This window comes from Giraffa tippelskirchi, chromosome 4 (assembly GCF_054371585.1).
Source record: "Giraffa tippelskirchi isolate mGirTip1 chromosome 4, T2T-mGirTip1v1.2.pri, whole genome shotgun sequence".
NCBI lineage: Eukaryota > Metazoa > Chordata > Mammalia > Artiodactyla > Giraffidae > Giraffa > Giraffa tippelskirchi.
The window spans coordinates 11,907,917-11,929,860 of record NC_137278.1 but is presented as its reverse complement, the minus strand read 5'-3'; the positions used below and the strand labels follow the sequence as shown (position 1 = coordinate 11,929,860).

Here is a 21,944-nt window from a genome sequence, read left to right as displayed (position 1 = left end):
AAAATTCAACAAGTAATCAAGTAGAGAGAGATATGGACTGATATGATTGCATATCTCAGGATGAGAAGTGATAACCAAGATAGCTTTCCTAACTACCATCAACATGGTATAGTATTAAAATAAAGCAACTTTGTAAGCAGAATAACTATTTCCTCTTTTGAGTCTAATTAACTTATTCATTTTTTCAAAACATTCCATTTGCCTCCATGTCTTTAAATTCAGATAATGTAGTCTTTAAAGGTAAGAACTAGAGAAAATACTAGTTTCTAGTCTCAATTACTATGCTGGTTTGCAGGGCCATCTAAGGCTCTTTCTTGTAATTTTTTCTGATAGAGAACAAGACACAAGAAACTGCTTAACATCCTCATGCCTCATTTCCTCAACCAGTAAAATGAAGGGATATCCTGGCTACCCCTTCAGCTTGATAGAAACTGAAATTTGTTAAGTAAAGCCCCAGAGTAGATGCTAAGTACCATCCAAAAATGTATTGTTCTACATTTGAGCAACGCAACACCAATGAAAAGATTAAATCAAGGGTTTTGAGGAGAGAAGGGAAAGGCCAGAATCATCACCATCAGAAAGAAAGGGCAGTCATTTTCTCTTTTCCTTATGTTGGAGAGAATTCTGAATTGTCTATCCCAGCCAGAACACTAGGAAGACGTGTCCAATTCAGGCCAGAGTGTTGCTTTTGGAGTGAAGGGGTATCGCAGTGCTCTGGAGTTCAGTTTCCTCCGCACATACACAAACACAAGTGCACAGTGCCCCAATGCTGTTTGTCCCCTCGGCTTCACAGCCCTGCCAGTTGGCAAACCCAAGCCAGGAAGTTGTCAATTCCAATTGCGTTTAAGGCCATGTAGTCCTATTAAAGAAGCCTTGCTGGTTAAGGGGCGTCCTCTGTTTCCAAAGCATGGGAAAAAAAAAAAAAAGGGCTCTGCTTAGATTGGAGCTGGCAACTTTCACTGACTAGAGTTTTCAAGGAGCTATGAATGAGTTTAACAAAGGAGGTCTGTGGCTAGTTTCTGGCTGAAGTCCATGTCAACAGTTTTTAAGGTCACAGGCCACACTAACTAACATTTATTCCCAGCAGACCCTGCTCTAAACACAAGCTGTAAGTAGTACAAATTTGGAATTTTTCTGTAATCCCTTGAGATATTCCTGCTCCTTCCACATGTTTCTGCTCAATTAAAAACAATTCTCACTTTGCACCACAAGAGAGGCCATGCTCAGCAATCTCAGCCCATCCTTAGGGTAGATGAACAAAAACCTGGCAAATCAAAGGGCTCGAGTGGGGAAGGGAAGGAATTCAGCTGGATCACACTGAAAAGTGCAGACAGCTCCCCAGGGGCTCAGTTTGTGAAAGCATAAAACGGGTTATGACAGAGATCCTGAGGCCATAAAAAGCAGGTTTGAGGCACGAATTGGGAATAGGTTCCCAGTCTTTTCACACAAATAGGATAGAAATTTCTGAAAAAATTAAAAGATCAATAAGAAGAGTGTAAAACAGGGGTGATCTATAGAATAGATGTTAAATATCCCACTGTGAAATTAATACAATCATTTCTCGGTTAAGATGAACCCTTACTTTCACTGTTTTTAAAATCAAGATGCTTCTTGAAATCAATCTGAAAACTCAATACAACCCCCGTTTTCCCCTTGAAAAGCTGTTTTTAACCTCTGTGGTACATTTTATAACTAATAGTATTTTTAAATCTTGCAAGGCAACATGGGAATAATTACTTTGAATTGAGCACCAAAAATCTCATTTAATCCTCATGGCTACCATGGGAAGTATTTTCTGTTCTACAGATAAGGAAACTGAGGCTCAGAAATGTGAAGTGACTTGCTTCCATTTCTATGGCTAGTAAGTAGTCGAACTGAAGTATGAACACAAGTCTGATTCTAGAGCCCAATTCCATTCTGGAAACTTAGGAGGAGAAAAACATACTAGAGCATCAGTGGTCATTTTGGTAGTTAAAGTACTACCATTTGCAGCATTCTATATTTGGAATCATGTTTTATATGAAGGTAGTTATAATTTTTCCAAATTAAAAAACATATAAACTGTGGTGCAATGAATATTTGAATTGAACTTGACAGGATAAAATTGCAAGAACTACTTCATTAAAAACATACAAAGAAGAAAATTTAAAACACACGTGATCTCATTACCTAACTAGTCTCAAAGTTAATGCTTAAAAGTATGCAATCACGCAAGCTTTTTTCCTCTAATTTTCTTACAAAATAGAGATATCATGTATGAAAATTTGTCTCTTGCTTTTTTTGTATATCTTAGATGTTTTCCATGTCATTAAATAATCACCAAAAACATAATTTTAATGGTATTAATTTAGCTATCTCCCTCCATTAATTGTTCCTAATTTCTCATTCTATATACTATGATAAATATCCTCATACATATATTTGTACATATATTTGAGCTTTCCTTAGAAGATTTCCAAAAATGGGAACAATTCATATAAAGATTGTGAATATATATCACCAATTATTTTCCAGGAATGTTGGATCATTTTCCACCCAGACCTACAGTGTGTAAGTGCCCACCTCATTGCCACTAAGCATCATTTTCAAGTTGATGTGACCAGGCTCACACAGACTTGGTTATGTACATGCCCATACAAATCCCATGTATGACAATGACATGTATATGTTACAAGTGGTCTATCCTTCTTTTAGAAACTCCTGCACTACATAATGTTGTAAGGTACCAGAGACAACCTTACCAAGATTTTTTCCCTATATTATCTCTAGTCCTCACTACCACTCCCCCCACCAAAAAAAGTAGATATGAGGAAATTAAGGCTCAGAAAGAGTAAATGGAACACCTAAAAGCACATTTCTACATCAGGACCAGGATTCAAATTCTGAGCTAACTCCAGACCATGCTCTTTATGCCATGCCACCTCACAGCTCATTTCACCTCAGGGATGATCAACTTGCTCCTTACAACCCCAGCAATGCCTCTTTCTCCAGCAATGCCTCTTCAGTCAATGAAGCCAAATTCATCTTTAGGGAAATAAAGAATGACAACACCCAGATCTCACAGGCTTTGAGAAAGGAGAGTAGCAAGTTGCATATCTTCTTTTAAAAAGCAGTAAGTGGCAGCAGTGTGGAACTAGAAGGATGCTTACACACAGTTGGCAAAACAGTAAAATGGCAGAGCCACTTTAGAAAACAATTTGGCATTATTCAATGAAGTTGAAGATGTATGTACCCAACACACAGCTATTCAACTCCTAAGCTCATATACCACAAAACCCAGTGCCTTTGTGTACTAGGATACCTGTTCAAGAACATTCATAAAAGCCACAAACTGGGAACAGCCCAAATGGCCACCTACAGTTGAACGCATAAACAAATTATAGCACGATCATACAATATGTAATACTCATATAGCAAAGAGAAGAAACAGCATGGATGAATCTCAAAAATTGAGCAAAAGAAGACTTAAAACAATTTCAAATTGTATAATTTAATTTATACAGGTTCCAAACCAGACAAAACCATACCATATTACTTAGGGATATGCACACAGATGAAGGGCTTCCCTTGTAGCTCAGTTGGTGAAGAATCTACCTGCAATGCAGGAGACCTGGGTTTGATTCCTGGGTCAGGATGATTCCCTGAGGAGGGAGATGACAACCCACTCCAGTTATTCTTGCCTGGAGAATTCCATGGACAGAGGAGCCCGGCAGGCTATAATCCATCGAGTCACAAGAGTCAGACACAAGTTAGCGACTAAACCACCATCACACAGGTGAAAAAAATTATTCTGAGGTGTTGGAAATTTCTTAACTTGGTGATTACATGAGTATTTGCTATATAATTTTTGTATGTACTTATGTGAGTATATATAATATATAAATATATGTACACACACATATATATACTTACATGTATACATATAGCTAAAAGTAATGTACTTTCCTTTTGCAGATTATAGTTCACAGTTTACAAAAGTAAAGCACAGGGTTGTAGTTAAACATTTACATAGTAGATAAAACAGTACTTAAGTTCTTTGTGTGTTCTATTAGTCATCACAAAGAAATTCTCAATTAGTATTATCCTCAATTCACCACTGAAATACCTGACAAAGATGAATGCTGGGTAAATGAAAACATTTTATATTATTAATCCAATTTTCAAGAAGATTAAAAAAATCAAATATAGTACCAATTACCAATGTTCATTCCATTATAACATAAGTATCAAATTTGAGGAAAGACAAATTCAGGGAGTCCCACTGCATGAAAGGTAAACTATCTCTTCAGATAAAAAGACCAGGGATAATCTCTGGGGAATTTTAAAAAAAGATTTTTTTTTAAGACAAAAACAAGTATTGCTTCCAGTGGTTAGGGCACAAAGGCTATCTTTACTTAATGAGGATAATCAATACTTAGTATCTTTTCATATACTAATAGGTACAAATTAAAAATTCCTTTAAAATGATAACCAAAATTACCAAATATGTATTCGTTTTGAAACAGATGACGGCAAATGTCTAGCTCAGCAGAAAACTGGACACTAGCAAACATACTTTCTTTACTTTTGGCTTGGAGTTGCTTTTGTGGCTTTTTGGGTTTTTTGTTTTGTTTTTTATCCCCCCAAAGACTTCTTGTTTTCTTGTGGGAGTAGGATTTTAAAACTTATAAAAAAAATTTTTTAAAGGAAACCAGTCATTAGGAGTTCAAGCAAATATACTACAGGACACTGAATTTCACCCAACTTCTTTTTCCACCACACGTTTAAGTAAGTTTTAAAATGTCAAGTTTTTCTTTAGAGCTCAGCATTTTTTTTTTTTTTTTGCTGCATTTTGGGCTCATTAATACACATAAAGAGCTAGTTAAAATACCAGGCTGAATAAATGAACAATGGGACAATTAACCCCAAATACAAAGCTCCACCTACTTTACTTCAAAGACATCTGAAATATAATGGATTAGAAACGAGAAATGATGCCTCTCAGAATGAATTTTGTAATACACATTGTTTTGTATTTTAGATAAGGGATTTCACATCCCCACAGAGGTTCTCTACCACTCGTGAATCGAGTCAGAGACAATCGCCCTTGGCTTCACTGAAGGTCACTGGTAGTTTCATTTCCCATGAAAGAGAAATAAAAACCTATTCAATTTCCACTGCATACTAGAGGACAGGACTTAATTTCATCTACAATGTTTAAAAAGTCCCTAAGTTTCTACATGAAGTCTTAAGGTATGTATACTTCTTTCCAGTTAGAATATAATATATTCAAAATCAATTGCTGTGCAACTTTAAAAGTAGTCCCTTTATGCTACATATTATTTTTTGCAATTTATGATATAACTTACACTAGTAAAAAGGATTACTTTGAAGATATAAATGTCAAAGTGAAACACCGAAAGGAAAAGTAAACTAAATACATTATTTTTCACTTGATTTAACTACGACTTTTGATACTATTTCTATACTTTTACATTGTTTTCAGAAGTTAGTAACTATTCTTCATTGTCAAGAAATGGGTAATAGCTCACATGTTAAGATAAAAAGTAGCTGAGTTAAAAAAAAAAGTAATTAGCTGAATGACAAATTCACTAGAACAAATGCATTTTTAAAAGAACGGAAGTCTTAGTAAGAAAAAAATTTTTTTTGATAACTAAGAGCTTCTTGTCTTGTAAATCAATTTCACACAAATTACACAGTCATAAAGATTCTCAGGAAAGAATATTTAATGATATGTAGAGACACTTACTTACAATATGATCAATGAAAATGCTGGATAGAAAACTATACCTACAGCATGATCCCAATTCAAGGAAAGAAACACATCTAGTCATTATTGGAATCATAAGATAATAGACTGCTTTTCTTACTTTTCTGAAGTTTTCTAAATTCCTCTAGTGAGGAAGTATATCTTCACAATCTCAAAAAATTTTACAACTTAAAAATAAGTGACTCATAACTGATTGTAAGAATTGTGGGCTCTTCAAAGTGAAAATGGCATAATGATTTTTCTCCTTGAAATGATGTAAAGAGGTACACTATCTCAGTCTTCCAGGGCCTTTCCATGACAGACAAATGTTAGACTTCCTACTGCTTCTAAAACTGATCACTGGAAGAGCCAGAAAACCTAAATTCAGACTCTTCTTTGTATTCACAAATCTATCTTGCTCTTAAAATAAAAGTGTAGCTTAGATCCAAAGGGCAATTTTAGGTGTGAAGCATACTGAGTTATTTTCCTTTCTACCTCCTGCCCAGTGAAAAGCAAAAGATAAAGCTCAAATAAATACATTCTGCTTATTGTTGCTATTGTAGGAAAGTGGTTTGCTTGCAGGGAGGTCCAATAAAAATTGCTGACACTCAAACTCAATCAAAAAGCACCAGTGGCCTCTCCTGTAGAATGTTTTTCCTGTCTTCCAAAAAGGGTCCCTCATATGGAATTCTTAAGATTCTCTTTCTCTCAGAAGGCAGGCTAAGTTTTACTGGTTTTCCATTCAAACATACCTTACATCAGATTTAAACAAAACTGTATCATTTTCTTTACTGTATAATCACATACGGCTGGATTGTTCACACAGAATGCAATGACACTGACCCAAAGGAAATATGACATTTTGATGCTTGAGGCTACTGAGTCTTGAAAAACCTTAGTCCCAGGTGGTCTTGTGCTTATTCTCCCAAGTGGAAAAATCATTGTCATATCTTGGACAAGACTCTGGATTGTGGGGTCAGAAAACTGCTATCATCCAGCTAAAGAACTTGGGACAAAAAAAAATCTTTCCTCTGTAGGTCTCATTTTCATCATATATGAGGATGGGCTGTAGTACATTTTTCTTAAGAGGTCTTTAAATTTACTTCTGAAATCATTCTGCAAAGGTGAACAACCCATCACGGTTCTTTTATCTAAATATATATGAAGAGAAACAAGCATTAAGAGCATTAAGAAAAGGTAGCGTTCTGCCTTTGAAACATAGAGTGAGATCATACCATGCCTATTGCAATGCCCAACTCATTCAATCTCAGAACGAAAATTTTCTTTTAGCCAAACTCTTGGATTTTCAAATACCCACAACCCTGAGCCAGGCTGGCTTCCTTTGTAAAAGACCAGGAAGGGTAAAAAAGCTTCTTCCTACGGTGGATGGCCCTGAGGCTGGCTGCCGGTGCAGAAGACACACCTGTCTTTCCAACTGTCCAGCTTCCCAGCCCTCAAATAGTAGGCTGCTAGAAGAACAAGAGCAGTTTTATTTATTTCCCTTTCTCCTCTTTAAAGGTGATTTTGTTAAAACTGTACAGCTTGTTACCATCATCGAATTGTGACTCCCCAGAGGATTATATATTTCTAAGCATGAAGGCATCTGTGTGGCAATAAAACATGCAACATGCCCCAACCACTTCATTTTTTTTAATTAAGAAAAAAAAAAGTTACAGCCTCCCACAAAGTGATGTTCTGATGAGCACACCTCCCATGCAAGCCTTTCAAAACACTCTCAGAAAAGGCCCTGGGCCTAGTAAACCAGAGCCTCCACAGGCCCCATCCCATGGGTTCATTTTCTGACAGAAGCCATGTGCCAGGATCCACAATGAGTGGAATTATAATCTGCCACAGCAATCAGGCCTTCTCCCAGCTGACCATCCAGAAAACAGCATTGTACCCATCATACTTTTAAGGGAAGGAATTAAAAAGAAATCAAACAGCCCCAGAGAGATGGAAACACTCGAAAAGCAGAGGAAAATCTTCTGTTAAATAGTATGAAAGATCCAGGTTTCCCAAATGGCATTTAAGGCACTGGGAAGAAAGGCTGATGTCTCCCAGAGGGGACCCAGCTTTGATGCCCAAACTGCCCTCAAACATCAGGCTGTACATTTTTGTACACCAGGGTACCCTCAGGCGAGACAACCATAAATAGCTTAAAACAAGAATAGGAGATTCCATATGTTCCTGGAATATTTCAGTAGCACCTGCTTTCAAGGTAAAAATCTGGGAGCTGTCCCAACAACCTTCCTTCTCAACTCCCTTCCCCATCCACCATACACTTATTTTAAACTGAAGCAGCTAAAACACAATCCAAAAGGGTTTCTGCCATTGCACCTGCCTAAGGAAAGAGTCCTTTGATATTTCTCCTAAATTGTATGTGTTGTTTAAAAAACACTGGAGCAGTTAGAGAAGCCAAAGTTCTCAAAACAAGACTCTATTACTTCTAGCTTCTTTTTCACTGTGAAAACCGAGCTTTTCTGTTTATAGTAGAAATGAGTACAATACAGATGAAAAAAGGATGTAATAGTTGTTCTTGCCATTAAGTCAGAAAATGTTCCAGAAGGAAGATGGTCCTCACTTAACACAAAGTTTAAACATAAGCCCACACACCAGTCTGCATGGAAAGAAGGGTAATAACTCCCCAACAAGAGACAAGGAACACATTCTATTAAGTTATAATTAAAAAAAAAAAAAACAAAAACAAAACACTAAAGTTGAGTCTTGAAAATTCCAATCTGAATCAGATGTTATTCCTAAAGTGATGTGCAGCATCCCTCTAACAATAACCAGAAAACCCCAAGCTTGTGTAGATAGCAATTTCATGTACAAACATCAATATTTCTAACACCTGCCCCAGACCATCAGATGACACACCATTTTCTATGGGATAAACTCAAAATCTTGAGCATGGACCACAAAGACTTTCATAGTCTTGTCCCAAGACTTTAATGGCATCATCTCTTGCTATCAATCTTTCATCAGAATTCTCGTCATCCTTTCACCTTGCTGCACCTTTCATTTCTCTGGACCTTTGTGCAAAAGTTCTCACTGCCCAGAGAGCTTTTCTCCCCTTCTCCTCCAGGCAAGCCTCCACTGACTCTCCAAGGTCCAATTTAACTGGCACCCATCAGCAACACCTTCTCTGATCCTCCAAGTCAGACATAAGCTCTGCCTAATCTGTGACCCCAAAGAACCTTATGGATACATATTTTTTTAAAAAAGCATCTATCACAATATATTTTAATTACTTATTTACGTAGTCCCTTCCCAGAGATGAAGTGGCCCCCAAGACAGTAAGGGTAGTAGAAGTGAAATGGGAGATGGGTATCAAAATCAGAGGTGGCCTGCAACAGTGCATCTAGAAGCAAATTCAATCTCATATTTGGTAAAGGGCAAAAAGTATATATTGTTTTCAGTTTGAAATACCAAGTTCAGAAAATTCAGCTTACCAAACTCTTGGGTGAATAGGACATCTGAAAGGTTCTCATATGGGGAGCTGAGGCTAGATCTGTGTGTCTATTTTAAGGGACCTTGAGGTAAATAAAGGCCAAAGATCACATGTTATGCATTGCTCATTCCTGAAATATGCTAGATACTAAGATACTAACTGAATAAAAACTTTAAATATTAGGCTAAAAAAATTTTAGATGCCATGTTGATGAAACAAGTTATTTCTTCCCAAAATGTGTAAGAGATTCTGAACAACTCTATTTGGGTATAAAGATTGTTACTCAAGTTTTCTCAAGAGCTGAAATAAGATCCCTATATATTAAGTAGAAAATTGTAGAATGCAAATACTTTTAAAGTGCCTTTATAAAGAATAAATTAATATTGTATGGCTTATCTTCCATAATCTACTGCTCCCCACTCTAAGCAATACAGTTATGACTTTGAACTCCTACATTTCTTCTGATCATCCAAAACCAGAAGCTGCTTATAAATAGCATATTTCATTACAGTTTTAGCCTTGTTGGGGCATGTGATTTTGGGCAAAAGAAGCCACAAAAAAAGTGATCTAGGTCACTTTGTCTTTGTCTTACAATATTAAGATTTCAGAGGTAAATATTTACTATATATTAGACTCAGATGGCGCTATCTGAGAATGCTAAAATACTCTCTTAGATCCTTGGGTTTATAAAGAAGAACAACTAAATTACTCATAACTCATGTTCTCCTAGCTGGTGCTTTTACCTGGGGCTTCCCAGGTGGCACTAGTGGTAAAGAACCCACCTGCCAATGCAGGAGACATAAGAGATGTGGGTTCAATTCCTGGGTTGGGGAAGATCCCCTGGAGGAGGATATGGCAATCCACTCCTGTATTCTTGCCTAAAAAATCCTATGGACAGAGGAGCCTGGCAGGCTACAGTCCATAGGGTTGCAAAGAGTCAGACACAACTGAAGTGGCTGAACACACACACACACACCATCTAGCAACTAGCTAAATAATATAATGGTAACTCTCAAAGAAAAGTAAAATGCTTTAATATAAAGAGCCAGTCAATTGTGAGAGGAAATAATGCATCTGACTTTATATACCATGGTACTTTTGTTAATAAGACTTTTTACTTTAGTACAACTACATCTCTGTCAAGGTTAGCTAGTAACAAGAGTTCAAAAAAACTTTGAAAAAAAAATTTTTTAAATAAACTCAGGGATTCAATCCTTCATAAAACAAGTGTTACTAACTGTCTACTATGTACAGAGACATTCTTCAATACGCTTTGGGTGTATCTGTGAACAAAACAGGTTAAGAATTCCCAGGCTCCATGAAGCTTACATTCTAGTGGGGAGGCACAGACAATGTCCCTAACAATGAATCTAATAAGTTATATTGAATAAAGGATGTCTAAGAACATTTCATTGTAAAATTAAGTCTAAATTTTGTAAAATACTAATGACCCAGGCCTTTATGGACACAATGCCTGTCCACTGTGTCACTGAATCCAAAGTGTAAGAATCAAAGGTGCACCTCTTAAGACTAATTTGAATCGGTTCTACTGAGATGGATGAAACTGGAGCCCATTATACAGAGTGAAGTAAGCCAGAAAGAAAAACAACAATACAGTATACTAATGCATATATATGGAATTTGAAAGATGGTAACGATAACCCTATATGCGAGACAGAATAAGAGACACAGATGCATAGAACAATTTTATGGACTCTGAGGGAGAAGGTGAGGGTGGGACGTTCTGGGAGAATAGCAATGAAACATGTATATTATCATATGTGAAACAGAACACCATTCCATGTTCGATGCACGAGACAAGGGCTCAGGGCCGGGGCAATGGGATGACCCAGAGGGATGGGATGGGGAGGGAGGTGGGTGGGGGGTCCAGGAAGGGGAACACATGTAAACCCATGGCTGATTCATGTCAATGTATGGCAAAAACTATTACAATATTGTAAAGTAATTAGCCCCCAACTAAAATAAATAAATTTATAAAAAAAAAAAAAAAGACTAATATGAATTGTCTGGTAATATGAACCATGCTTCTGCCAATAACTGGATTTCATATTTTCTCTTTGAATTAGTATCCAGTGAGGCCTGTCCTCCCACTCAGAGCCCTCAGTATCCTGCTTTCCCAACCGAATGCAATGGATCTCCCTGTCTCTGAAAGTCATGCACACCTCTGTCAAGCACTACACTAAGTGATGGGGATGCAGATACTGCTTAAGACACAACCTTTAACAGTAAAGAGTTAACTGTTCACTAGGAGAAAGACAAAGGAAGATCAAGGCTTATGAGTGTATAGCTTAACAGTGCAAAGCATGCTGGGGGCATCCAGAAGATGGAATGATTACCTCTGCCTGGAAAAGGTGACTCTGAGAAATGCTCAAGCTGAGACTGGAAGGATGGGTAAAAATGTATGAAGGCAGAAAGGTCTAGTCATTCATGTGGGCCAGGAAGCAAATGAGCTTGAGAGAGAGAAAAAGTGATCCTAAGAAGCTAAATCCTAGAACAGTGGGGGCTATGTCTGCACAGATGCCATCACTAGGAACTCATCCCTCACGGGAAGAAATGGAAAGCAAAAGTAAAGGTGGCAGCCGAGCAGACTTAAGAGTACTGGGCACACTGAGAACATGCCTGGACTTTAAAACACACATTAATTAAAGGAAAAGCATCTGAAGAAAAGCAAGAAGACCAAACAGCAAAAGAAGATGATGCTAATAATGTAACCCAGACCCAAGTTCCACTGATGTTCTCTTGGAAGACCTCTCCACTGGACATATCACCAACCAGTTATCCAGGGTTAACAGCAAGTTCTTCCACTCACATGCTAGTCTCAACCCAGCAATGTTTCCAAATCAAGCACAGGGAAAGTGCCATTTTTGTGTGCCCTGTACATAAGTGAAAGCTGAATAAGATAAACAGAGCCTTCTGGCCTCATGTTAAATACCCATGAAATGCATGTCCCAGAATCCATAGAAGACTATTTTTAACTACAGCCACTATGCTCTGGGGCACTAGATTAGCAACAGTAAGAAGACACTATTCCACGGGATTGTTCTATGTGTTATATATAGCATATTGTAGCAAGATCATCCATCTCCCCAGCTCATCTTGGGAACTCTTCAAGGACAAGGACTAGCTAATAGTACGTACTCAATTAAGGAGTGACAAACGAATGAATTAACCCACCAAGTTTTCCCCCATAGTTCCTAGTTAGTACAACAGATAGAAAACACACCAACTGCTGCTATTTTTCATTCTAATGATAACAGCAAGAGGCTATTCAACTAGCTTGTCACAAACATGGCCCTACATGTAGATACAGAGTCAAACACCAGAATCAGATATGAGAAATTTTTAAATAAACAGTTTTCCACTCTCTGAAGTGTGCTGAGTGGTTGCAATTGTACCAATTCAAGAATCTCCCTTCCCTCAATACATACATCCAAGCTTTGAAAGAAACATCACACCCCAAAACACTATGGGACAAAATCTTTCTGCAAAACTTCAAGAACTTGGTTTAAACCCTCATCTCCCTGAATGACTACATAAATATGCAGTGCCCTAGCCAAGGCTGAAATACAACATCAGACAAAAATGTAAGAGAAAATTTTCTTGAAAAAAAATTGTTAAATAAAAAAGTAAATAATAATTTGTATCAGAGTCCAATACTCAGGGCAGGTAGTCCTTGGGCCTGGGCTACAGAGGTGTGCTTGAGAACAGGAGTCATGCAAAGCAGCCGGGTTTGTACCTCCATCTTCAGGTCTTTCCAGCAATTGTCCTCTAGAGCTCAAATTAGAGATACTATGCCTGAGGAAGGAGTCAGCGGACTACACTGATTAAAAACATTGTGTAGAGAAATGCAGAAGTAGCATTCCTGACTGACAATTATCGAGCTAAGACATTGAAAGTTAGGCCTCACCACCCCCATGGTGTGAGTGTGTGTGTGTGTCTGGGGTGGGGGGGGTAAGGGGTCTGCTCTTAGTGAGGAGGAAAAGAAAATGCAGAGACTAGTACACCAGAGAACTACTCCTTCTGGAATTCATAGTGGGTCTGGCCTCTTATTCCTAGGCTCAAGCCCAAGACGGGGGACCCGGGTTTTGTCAGGGGCGCCTCCCTGCTGTCCTGCCCTGTGCTGCTGCACATGAGCAGAGACAGGAGGCAGGCCCCTCTGACACCTACTTAACCGAGGCAGATGCGGAGGAGAGTGTGTGGGATGCCTTTACCTCCCCCTCAGGAGGCGCCCAGCAGGAGACCATAGAGCCAGCAGCTCTGAAATCAGATTTCCACACATCCTCCAACCCCAGAATATGCCTTACCCCTCTGGCAGGAGGAAACAGAGCATTAAGTAAGTGTGCTTCTGGTGTGTGAAGGGAGTTTTGGAAGACTTAAAGAAGCCTTCTCACAGGATTCTGCACTTTTTTCAAAACCTCTACAGAGGGAGTCAAGTTGGGAAACAGTTACTCACTCATTGACCCGAAAGGGGCAGGGATGTTACTTTGAGAAGGACACAATCAGTGTCTGCAAGACGTCCTGAACTGCAGACACATACTTTATTAATAATCTTACATACACAAAATGTCCAAGGGAAAGCCTAACAGGCTAATTTCTGACAGCTCCAGATAACAGAAGGAGGAACTGAAGCCATGCTGATTCTCCAGCTTCTGCACACTCCATAGATGCAATGATCCCTTTTTCCACCCAAGGGATGTGATACAAATAAATAAATACAATTATCTGTAGAACTTAAAGTGCAAGGACAACATTGTGAAGTTCTTCTCCCCAAGTGCAGTGACTTTTGGGAAGCAGATAGGAAAATAAAAAGAACAGCTGGAAATTTTAATTACAGAAGAACAACGCAAAAGCTGACATTGTTTCACAGAACTAGCCAATAGCCAAAGCCATTTTCCTTACCTTAAGATACAGAAGCAACTTTTCGCTCCTGAAGATAAGCGGCAGAACCCGAATCTCTGTTTGCTGTCAATGTCAGTGAGCACGAATGTGAAGTTCTGGCCAACTTGGCTAACTGTGAGGCTGCGGCAAAGAGAACAAAGGGGAAAATGAATGTGCAGTAAGTTTCCTGATAAAGTATCTAATCACAACAAGTCATTGAACCTGTAACATTTCCTTTCTCAGTGGAATTCTTTATAAATGAACTTAACATTTACACACTTCAAGGGAAAAAACTATTTTTTAAAAAAGAAAAAGACAGCAAGCAGTGACCACCTCATCATAGCTACCAAACTTCCTACTTACTGCGCTCAGGCAGGTGTCCCTGTTGAGCACTGCATCCAGTTTTGAAAGGTGCATCCTATTAACCTCATTTTATAGATGGAGAAATAGCCTAGAGTGCCACTGCATAAGATGTCAGCTAGTAAATTGCAAAAAGCTGAATTTTAAACCTAGGCCTACCTGACACCAAAGTCTTCCCTGCCAGTTTGCTGGTAATGATGCTCACCTGATTATTTCTCTAGTTCAGAAAATAACAGGGACTGTAACAGCAGAATTTAAATGCCAGCCACAAAGTTAGACTCTTGATATTATACTATCTCATTTACTCTCACAACAACCCTGGAACTTCAAGGATGTTCCCATTTTACAGAAAAGGAAACTATAGAACTTAATAAGTAAATAACTGAATCAAGTTCACAGAGCCACTAAAGGGGGGGAGCTAGAATTCAAACGAGGGCAGAGTTAGCTAAATTCCTGTACCTTTCATAATTTCCAAATTTATGAGGACTATATTTTATATTTTACAGGACAGAAATAGCAAATGTCTTATCAATGCAAGATATTTTCTGAGAAATGGAAACAAAATTTTAAAGAAAAACAAAGATAAAAACTAAAAATCCCTGCATCAACACAAAAATCAGCAGACCACACAAAAAACTGAAAACATTTCAAAAAATTAAGAAGCATATTACAAGTCAGAATAATCTAGAAACTCTTTTAAACTTACAAAATGTTTTAAAATCTACTTTTTAAAATCAGTTTACCAGTTAGCCTTTGGATTCCTCTTTAAAAGTCAAATCTTATACTTCCCTGGTGGCACCGTGGCTAGGAATCTGCCTGCCAACACAGGGGACACAGGTTCAATCCTTGATCTGGGAAGATTCCACATGCCGTGGAGCAACTGAGTCCATGATCTACAATTACTGGGCCTGAGCTCCACACAAGCAAAACCACCCCGATGAGAAGCCTACGCATCACAGTGAAGAGTACAGCCCCCATTGGCCATAACTAGAGAAAGCCCACGCAAAGCAACGGAGACCCAGCACAGCCAAAAATAAATAAATAAAATTTTTAAATAGTTAAATATTACAGATCCTAGTATACAAATTTATGCAAACAAAATATTTTATAATTTGACACTGACTTATTCAAAGGAACTCATTAACTTGTATTTTATATATATATTTTACAAAATATACTCAAATTGATAAAATATTCAAATTAATGCTCTCACCTATAATTTGCTATAAATTGTCAGTAGAAATGAAAAATCATGGTTCACCAGGCCTTTTCCAAAGGCAGACTGATTGAGTTTTTGACAGAATATGAATTAAGTCTTCAAATATGGATAGTGTTCTTTTCTAAAACTCCCTTATACAAGCCACATAATAAAATTAAAGTATTTTAATTTTAAAAGACTATCCAAGTATTCCAGGACAAAAGGTCAATGGACCCTACCTGGTAATATTTAAGGAAATAATTCCTGCCCTCAAAAAGTGGTGAGAGAGTACAAGAAAATAATTCAGAAAGCAAAGAGAGTTCCAACTCTTTTTCAACTAGGAAGGTGAACAAAAACAAGGTAGGAATTTAGAAGCAACATGGTAATAAAACAGGTGTAAGTAAGTAATGCTATCCCTCCACCTTATATAAGCCAGAAGAAGGAACACATTCCTATAAAAGTTATAGAGCTGTCAAGGGGATACCAAAACACTACCTTCTTATGGCTGTTATGTTTTATCTATAAAGCTTGGATACACTGTTACTATGGTGACTTAATACTATGTTTTAAAGGGGGATTATATGATTAATTTTAACAAGGTTGAGAACTGAAGATGTGTGAGAAACAGAATTCTAGCTCACATAATTAAAGTGACTGGGGGAAAAAAGTGGGCCTCATCAGGGGAGGGGGAAACCCTGTATTATTAAACTATTTAAAGCAACAGGTCAGGATGGTTCTAAGTTACAAATAAGGTCATGCTTTTATGAAGTACTATTATGTATTCATATAAAAGATGACTGTTCATTATTTTAACTAAGGTTTGATTTCACTTCTAGAATTTTTAAAAAGAAGAATCCTAGAAGGAAAGGGTACTGATACAACTAGATGAAAAGAAAATACCCAGGATTTCTAGGAAAAGGACACAGAAGGAACACAACTAGGTTTGTGATCTGAGTGTCCTTAATTACTCTATTATCTGTTCACTACCTTTAAAAAGGCTGAAAACTCTTTCAGCTACATTGTAGGCTCAAAGAAAGGTTCATTAATCATTTGCTTGGTTCAAATCCCAACTCAACAGTGGTTGCTAACTGAGCCTTACTTTAGCAAGTTACTTAACCTCCTAAGCAGCTCAGTTTCTTCTCCTGGAAACTATCACCCAACTCAAAGCATATTTGGGGGAATAAGTGAGTGTTTGGTATAAAGGCTAGACCACAGTAAGAACAATTAATAGAAGAGACACAAGTTGCTACTTGCAATGAAAACTAAATTTCATGTTGAAATCATTCACTTGCTTAGACTCTTCTTGACTCAGCTTTGTAATATTTGAATACTTCTTTCCTCTCTATCGCATCTTTTCAGCAAGGAGGAGTCTTCTGGGTGACCAAGAAAGTTGCTCATTCTTGCATTAGAGTGAAAAAGATTCTTTTGGGGGTGCCACAACTTAGAAGGGGGGCACTTACTATTCTCAGTTGATTCACTTTTTAAATTCCCAGTGGGATGAAGTACAAGTCATTAAGAGCCCCAGATCATTAAATCCGAAAATATTTTTTCCTTGGACAGTCAAGTTAACATTCAAATTGAGTTCAGATTAATTCAAAGGACTCTTAATCGTCAAGGAATTTATCATTCCCTCTCTACTTGCTGAGGTAGTCTGTAACAGTGTTCACTATTTCTCCATAAAAATGACTGTGGTTAAAGGATTGGCTTCCTTAAAGGCTGCAGTTTTTGTGATTACCTCCAGGATCAGAACCCATACACTTTTTAAATAAAAATCAGATTTCATGATGATTAAAGGCAGTGGGAACCTTAGAAACCGACTCATCCAATTCTCTTGTTCCATAGATAGGGAAATTGAGGCTCAGGATGTTTCATTGTGGTGGTGATGGTGGTTTTGGTTTGCTTTTTTTCTTTTTTTCAAAATAACCAGACCAAAATAAAAACCCACGCACAATTTTGGTTGAAAATCCTTTCCATTCTGCCACACTGCATCAAATACAAGGAAAACTCTCTCAAGAAGTTACTACTTAGTTTAAGGAACTCAGGTATGTGAGGAAGTCAGATAGTTGTCTCATCAAACAAACTAACTATACCTCCCACTAAGCAAGAGAAGCCAAATTTGAGTACTTCCAGAATTAAGCCCAAGAGACCAGGGCTAGTATCACCCTTAGCTGTGCTTTCCACGTCTAGGTGAATACAGAAAATAGAAAAGAAAACAATAACCATCTCAACCACAGACTTGAAATTTCACGCTGCCTCTTAAATGCCTGTCAGCCATTCAAGACCCCTCCTGCAGCATTTTGCCTAATCTTCAAATTATTTATAGGTTCAATGTATGAATGGTACGAAACATGTGGATGGATAGTTTGATTCCAGTCTTCCAGTCAGAAATCAGATTTCCTATATCAGCCTCACTTTTAAGTTTGAGGTGAGATGGTGGAATGGCATCACTGACTCAATGAACATGAGTTTGAACGAAATCCAGGAGATAGTGAAGGACAGGGAAGCCTGGCATGCTACAGTTCATGGGATCACAAAAAGTCAGTCACAACTTAGCAACTGAACAACAACAACACTTTTAAGTTTAGCTACATATCTTATAAACCAAGCAACTACACTGTGCGCTGTAACAAGTACTGAGCATACAACCTCCATCCCACTGTGGAGCCTCCTGTCTCGATGGAGAAGCATAAACAAACATAAAGCATACAGCTTATGATAGTGTTATATGAAACCAAAGAAAGAACAAAGAAGAAAATGGATGAAAAGGAAAAAGCCCTACTGAGATAATACGGTCAGAGATAGCTTCTCAAAAATGATGACAGTACTGACCTAAAGGATGGGATGGAGTCCCTTCACTCCAGAAGCAGGGGACTCGGTGTTTCAGAGAGAGAAAGAGCTTCACAGAGAAGCTGTTTCTTTGGTTAGAAACAGCTGGGCATGCTCACGGTACAAAAAGGACTTCAGTACATCTAAGGCACAGGGGAGCAGGAGGAAGTGATTTAAGAAGGTGCTAGATAAAGCAAGCACCAGATCATGCAGAGCACTCCATAGATCATGGTAAAGAATTAAGATTGGCTGATTGATTGATTAGTAAGGGCAATGGAAAGGTATTGAATGATTTTAGTCAAGAGAATAATAGTCAGGTCTGCTGCTGCTGCTGCTGCTGCTAAGTCGCTTCAGTCGTGTCCGACTCTGTGAGACCCCACAGACGGCAGCCCACCAGGCTCCGCCGTCCCCGGGATTCTCCAGGCAAGAATACTGGAGTGGGTTGCCATTTCCTTCTCCAGTGCATGAAAGGGAAAAGTGAAAGTGAAGTCGCTCAGTCATGTCCGACTCCTAGCGACCCCATGGACTGTAGCCTACCAGGCTCCTCCGTCCATGGGATTTTCTAGGCAAGAGTACTGGAGTGGGGTGCCATTGCCTTCTCCATAGTCAGGTCTACAGTTCTATAATTTTTATCTGACTCTTAGATGGAAAAGTTTGGAAGAAGGCAGAAGCAGAAAAAGAGAAGTCAGGAGGCTAGAGCAAGTCCAGGTGAGACTAGATAGTGGCTTAACTCCTGTAGTGAGAGTGAAAATGGATCAGATGGATAGATCCAACTTAGAGTCAGCAGATGAACTGAGATAGAGTAAAAAGGCAGTATATTACCATTTAATGGTAGGAAAGACTAACATGCTTGGGAAGAGCTCCAAGAGTTTTATTTGTGATATTAAGTCTAAGAAACTTGTAAATAGAAATGTCGAGTTACATAGCTGAACACACTACATAGGAAATTTGGGGAAAGGCTTGGGCTAGAGCTATTAATTTGAAAGTCATCTACGCAAAGATGGTATTTCACACCAGGGTAAAGGATAAGATCACTTAGAAACAAAGTTCAGAGAAATACAAGAGAAACCAGGACTAAGTCAGAGAAACACCAATTTAAAGGATGTGCTGTGCTGTGCTTAGTCGTTCAGTTGTGTCTGACTCTTTGCGACCCCCAAGGACTGTGGCCGGCCAGGTTCCTCTGTCCATGGGGTTCTCCAGGCAAGAATACTGGAGTGGGTTGCCATTTCCTACTTCAGGGGATTTTCCCAACCCAGGGATGGAACCCAGGTTTCCTGCATTGCAGGCAGATTCTTTGCCATCTGAGCCTGCAGGGAAGCCCATTTAAAGGATGAGTAGAGATCAACAAGGAAGAAAAGAAGAACCACCAGGCAGAACAAGCAGGAGGGAGTGGTCGACTGTATCCACAGGCGTCAAGATAAAAGACATCTACCAAATTGAGCAACATGGAGGCTTCAGACAGTCTTGGTAAGAAAAGGTCTAGCTGAATGACGGAGCAGAAGACAAGCTTAAGAAGGTTGAGCAATAAATTAAATAGTGCAGGTAACTCTTCCAAAAAGAGGAGAAAAAGGCAGTAATTGAATGGGCATGAAGAATCAAAGATGGCTATTATTTTTAGGATGAAGGGATACCAGAATGTGTTTTTAAGTTGTTAGGAATAATTCCATACAGAATACAGGCAGAGGCTTATGATGCAGGAGAAAGAAGATGAAACAGTAAGGTTTGGACTTTGGATTAGAATTCCAGATATACCACTCACTACTGATGTGATGAGCAAAGGCAAGTGATTGCACCTCTCTGAGCCTCATCTCTAAAATAGGAAAAATAGTTACTTCACAAAGTGGTTTTAAAGATTAATGTATACAAAGTAACTGGCATCTAATAGGTACACAGTGGAAGTAATTATTATTGTTATGAATTTATAAAATTTGAGAGATGAAACTGAAACATTTTGCCAAATCTGTTTATTACAGCTTCCCAGCAAGTAGTTACTGGGTCATCTACTGCCAAAGCATCCATTGCAGCTGCTTCTCCTTTCCCTCAGTGTATATGAAACATCAGGCAGGAATTAAGTTTTATCAAACTACCATATCTCCCAACCTTTAGTCATATGAACCTCAAAGCTTCCTTCCATAAACACACCTTTCATCTGCCTAAGACTCGGGTTTTTTACGTTAGCTGTGCAAAGATCCAAGTGGCAAAAATGGTATTGACCCAAAATGCCTGGGGACTAAGAGTAGGTAACACACTGCCAAATATCTGCTCAAGAAACTCACTCTAAGAACAGAGATCCCTCCACTCTCTCATCTATATGAGCCTGGCAAAGTAAAAATGAATCATAACTAGAGAAACAAAAAAGTATCAAAACAGAACAAGTATCAAAACTAGAAGGAACAGCAGGGATCTAGTTCAATTCCCTCATTTCATCCATGAAGAAACTAAGGTGCTCATGGGGGAAGTCACTTGCCTCACAGTACAGAGCAAGTCAATGGCAGAATGAAAACTATAACTGAGGTCTTCTAGTTGCTACCCCTGATGCCCTGTCCACTAAGGCCCAATTGCTTCATGGTTCTTGAATGCTATACAAAATGGTCACAGGGCATAGATTAACCAATAGTTCAAGCTAAACCAAGGGACTAAACCAAGGATGGAAAACAAGGAATGAAGGTGGCCAAATGGATTCAGCTTTGAAAAGTACAGCAGGATGAATGTATAGAAGTGGAAGCAAGAAGAGAGGTCTGGGCAGACACATACTAATGCACTAATCATGTGCCTCAGTTTCATCTTTCAACTATCTGAACAAAAACGGGTTTAATTGTCTTCAGTTATCTGAATTTTCTACTTTTTTACAATAAATATATATTGCTTTTGAAATAAATGTTAAGAATGCTTGGTTAATTTGTGGTGTGATGGATCTAATGGTGGCAGTATGATACAGAACAAGTACGACGGAACTGGAAGTCATACAAATGTGGGTTTCAAAAGCAGCTCTGCCACTTACCGATGGTGGGATCTTGGGCACATTACTGAAACTATCTGAGCCTCTGTTTTCTCATATGTGGCTTTATGACAATGGCAACGTTGCCTTTAGTTGTAAGGCAACGTTTAGATGTGTAAGCCTTTAGTGAAGGAAAAGAACACAACACAATTCATGGCACATAATATATGTAAGAAAAGGGTAAGAAGCATTAGAACCACATTTGCACCTGTGATTACATCCTAAATCATTAAATGATGCCTCTGCCCTTGAAAAGACTGTCATTTCACTTCATGCTCATGTCACTTTGTGTACTAGTATAATTAATAGGACAACTGAATGGTAGCTGGTTTTATGGGTTCTGAAAGAAGACAAGCACAAACATGGAGAAGAATAGCTTTTCCATCATCCGATGAGTCTCCTGAGTGCTTTGACCAACTGAAGCAGGTTGCTAGCTATCAAGAGCAAGTAAGCAGCACCGCAA

General features: G+C 38.4%; 1 protein-coding gene across 3 annotated transcripts in view; it reads right to left on the bottom strand.

The window, feature by feature from the left end:
• DENND1A (DENN domain containing 1A) overlaps positions 1-21,944 on the bottom strand; it is a 537,858-nt gene that overhangs the window by 341,974 nt on the left and 173,940 nt on the right. For all 3 annotated transcript variants that reach the window (XM_081588650.1, XM_081588651.1, XM_081588652.1), the window contains one exon: positions 14,121-14,240. In XM_081588650.1, the coding sequence (XP_081444776.1) occupies positions 14,121-14,240 (120 nt within the window). The remainder of the gene's footprint in view (positions 1-14,120; positions 14,241-21,944) is intronic.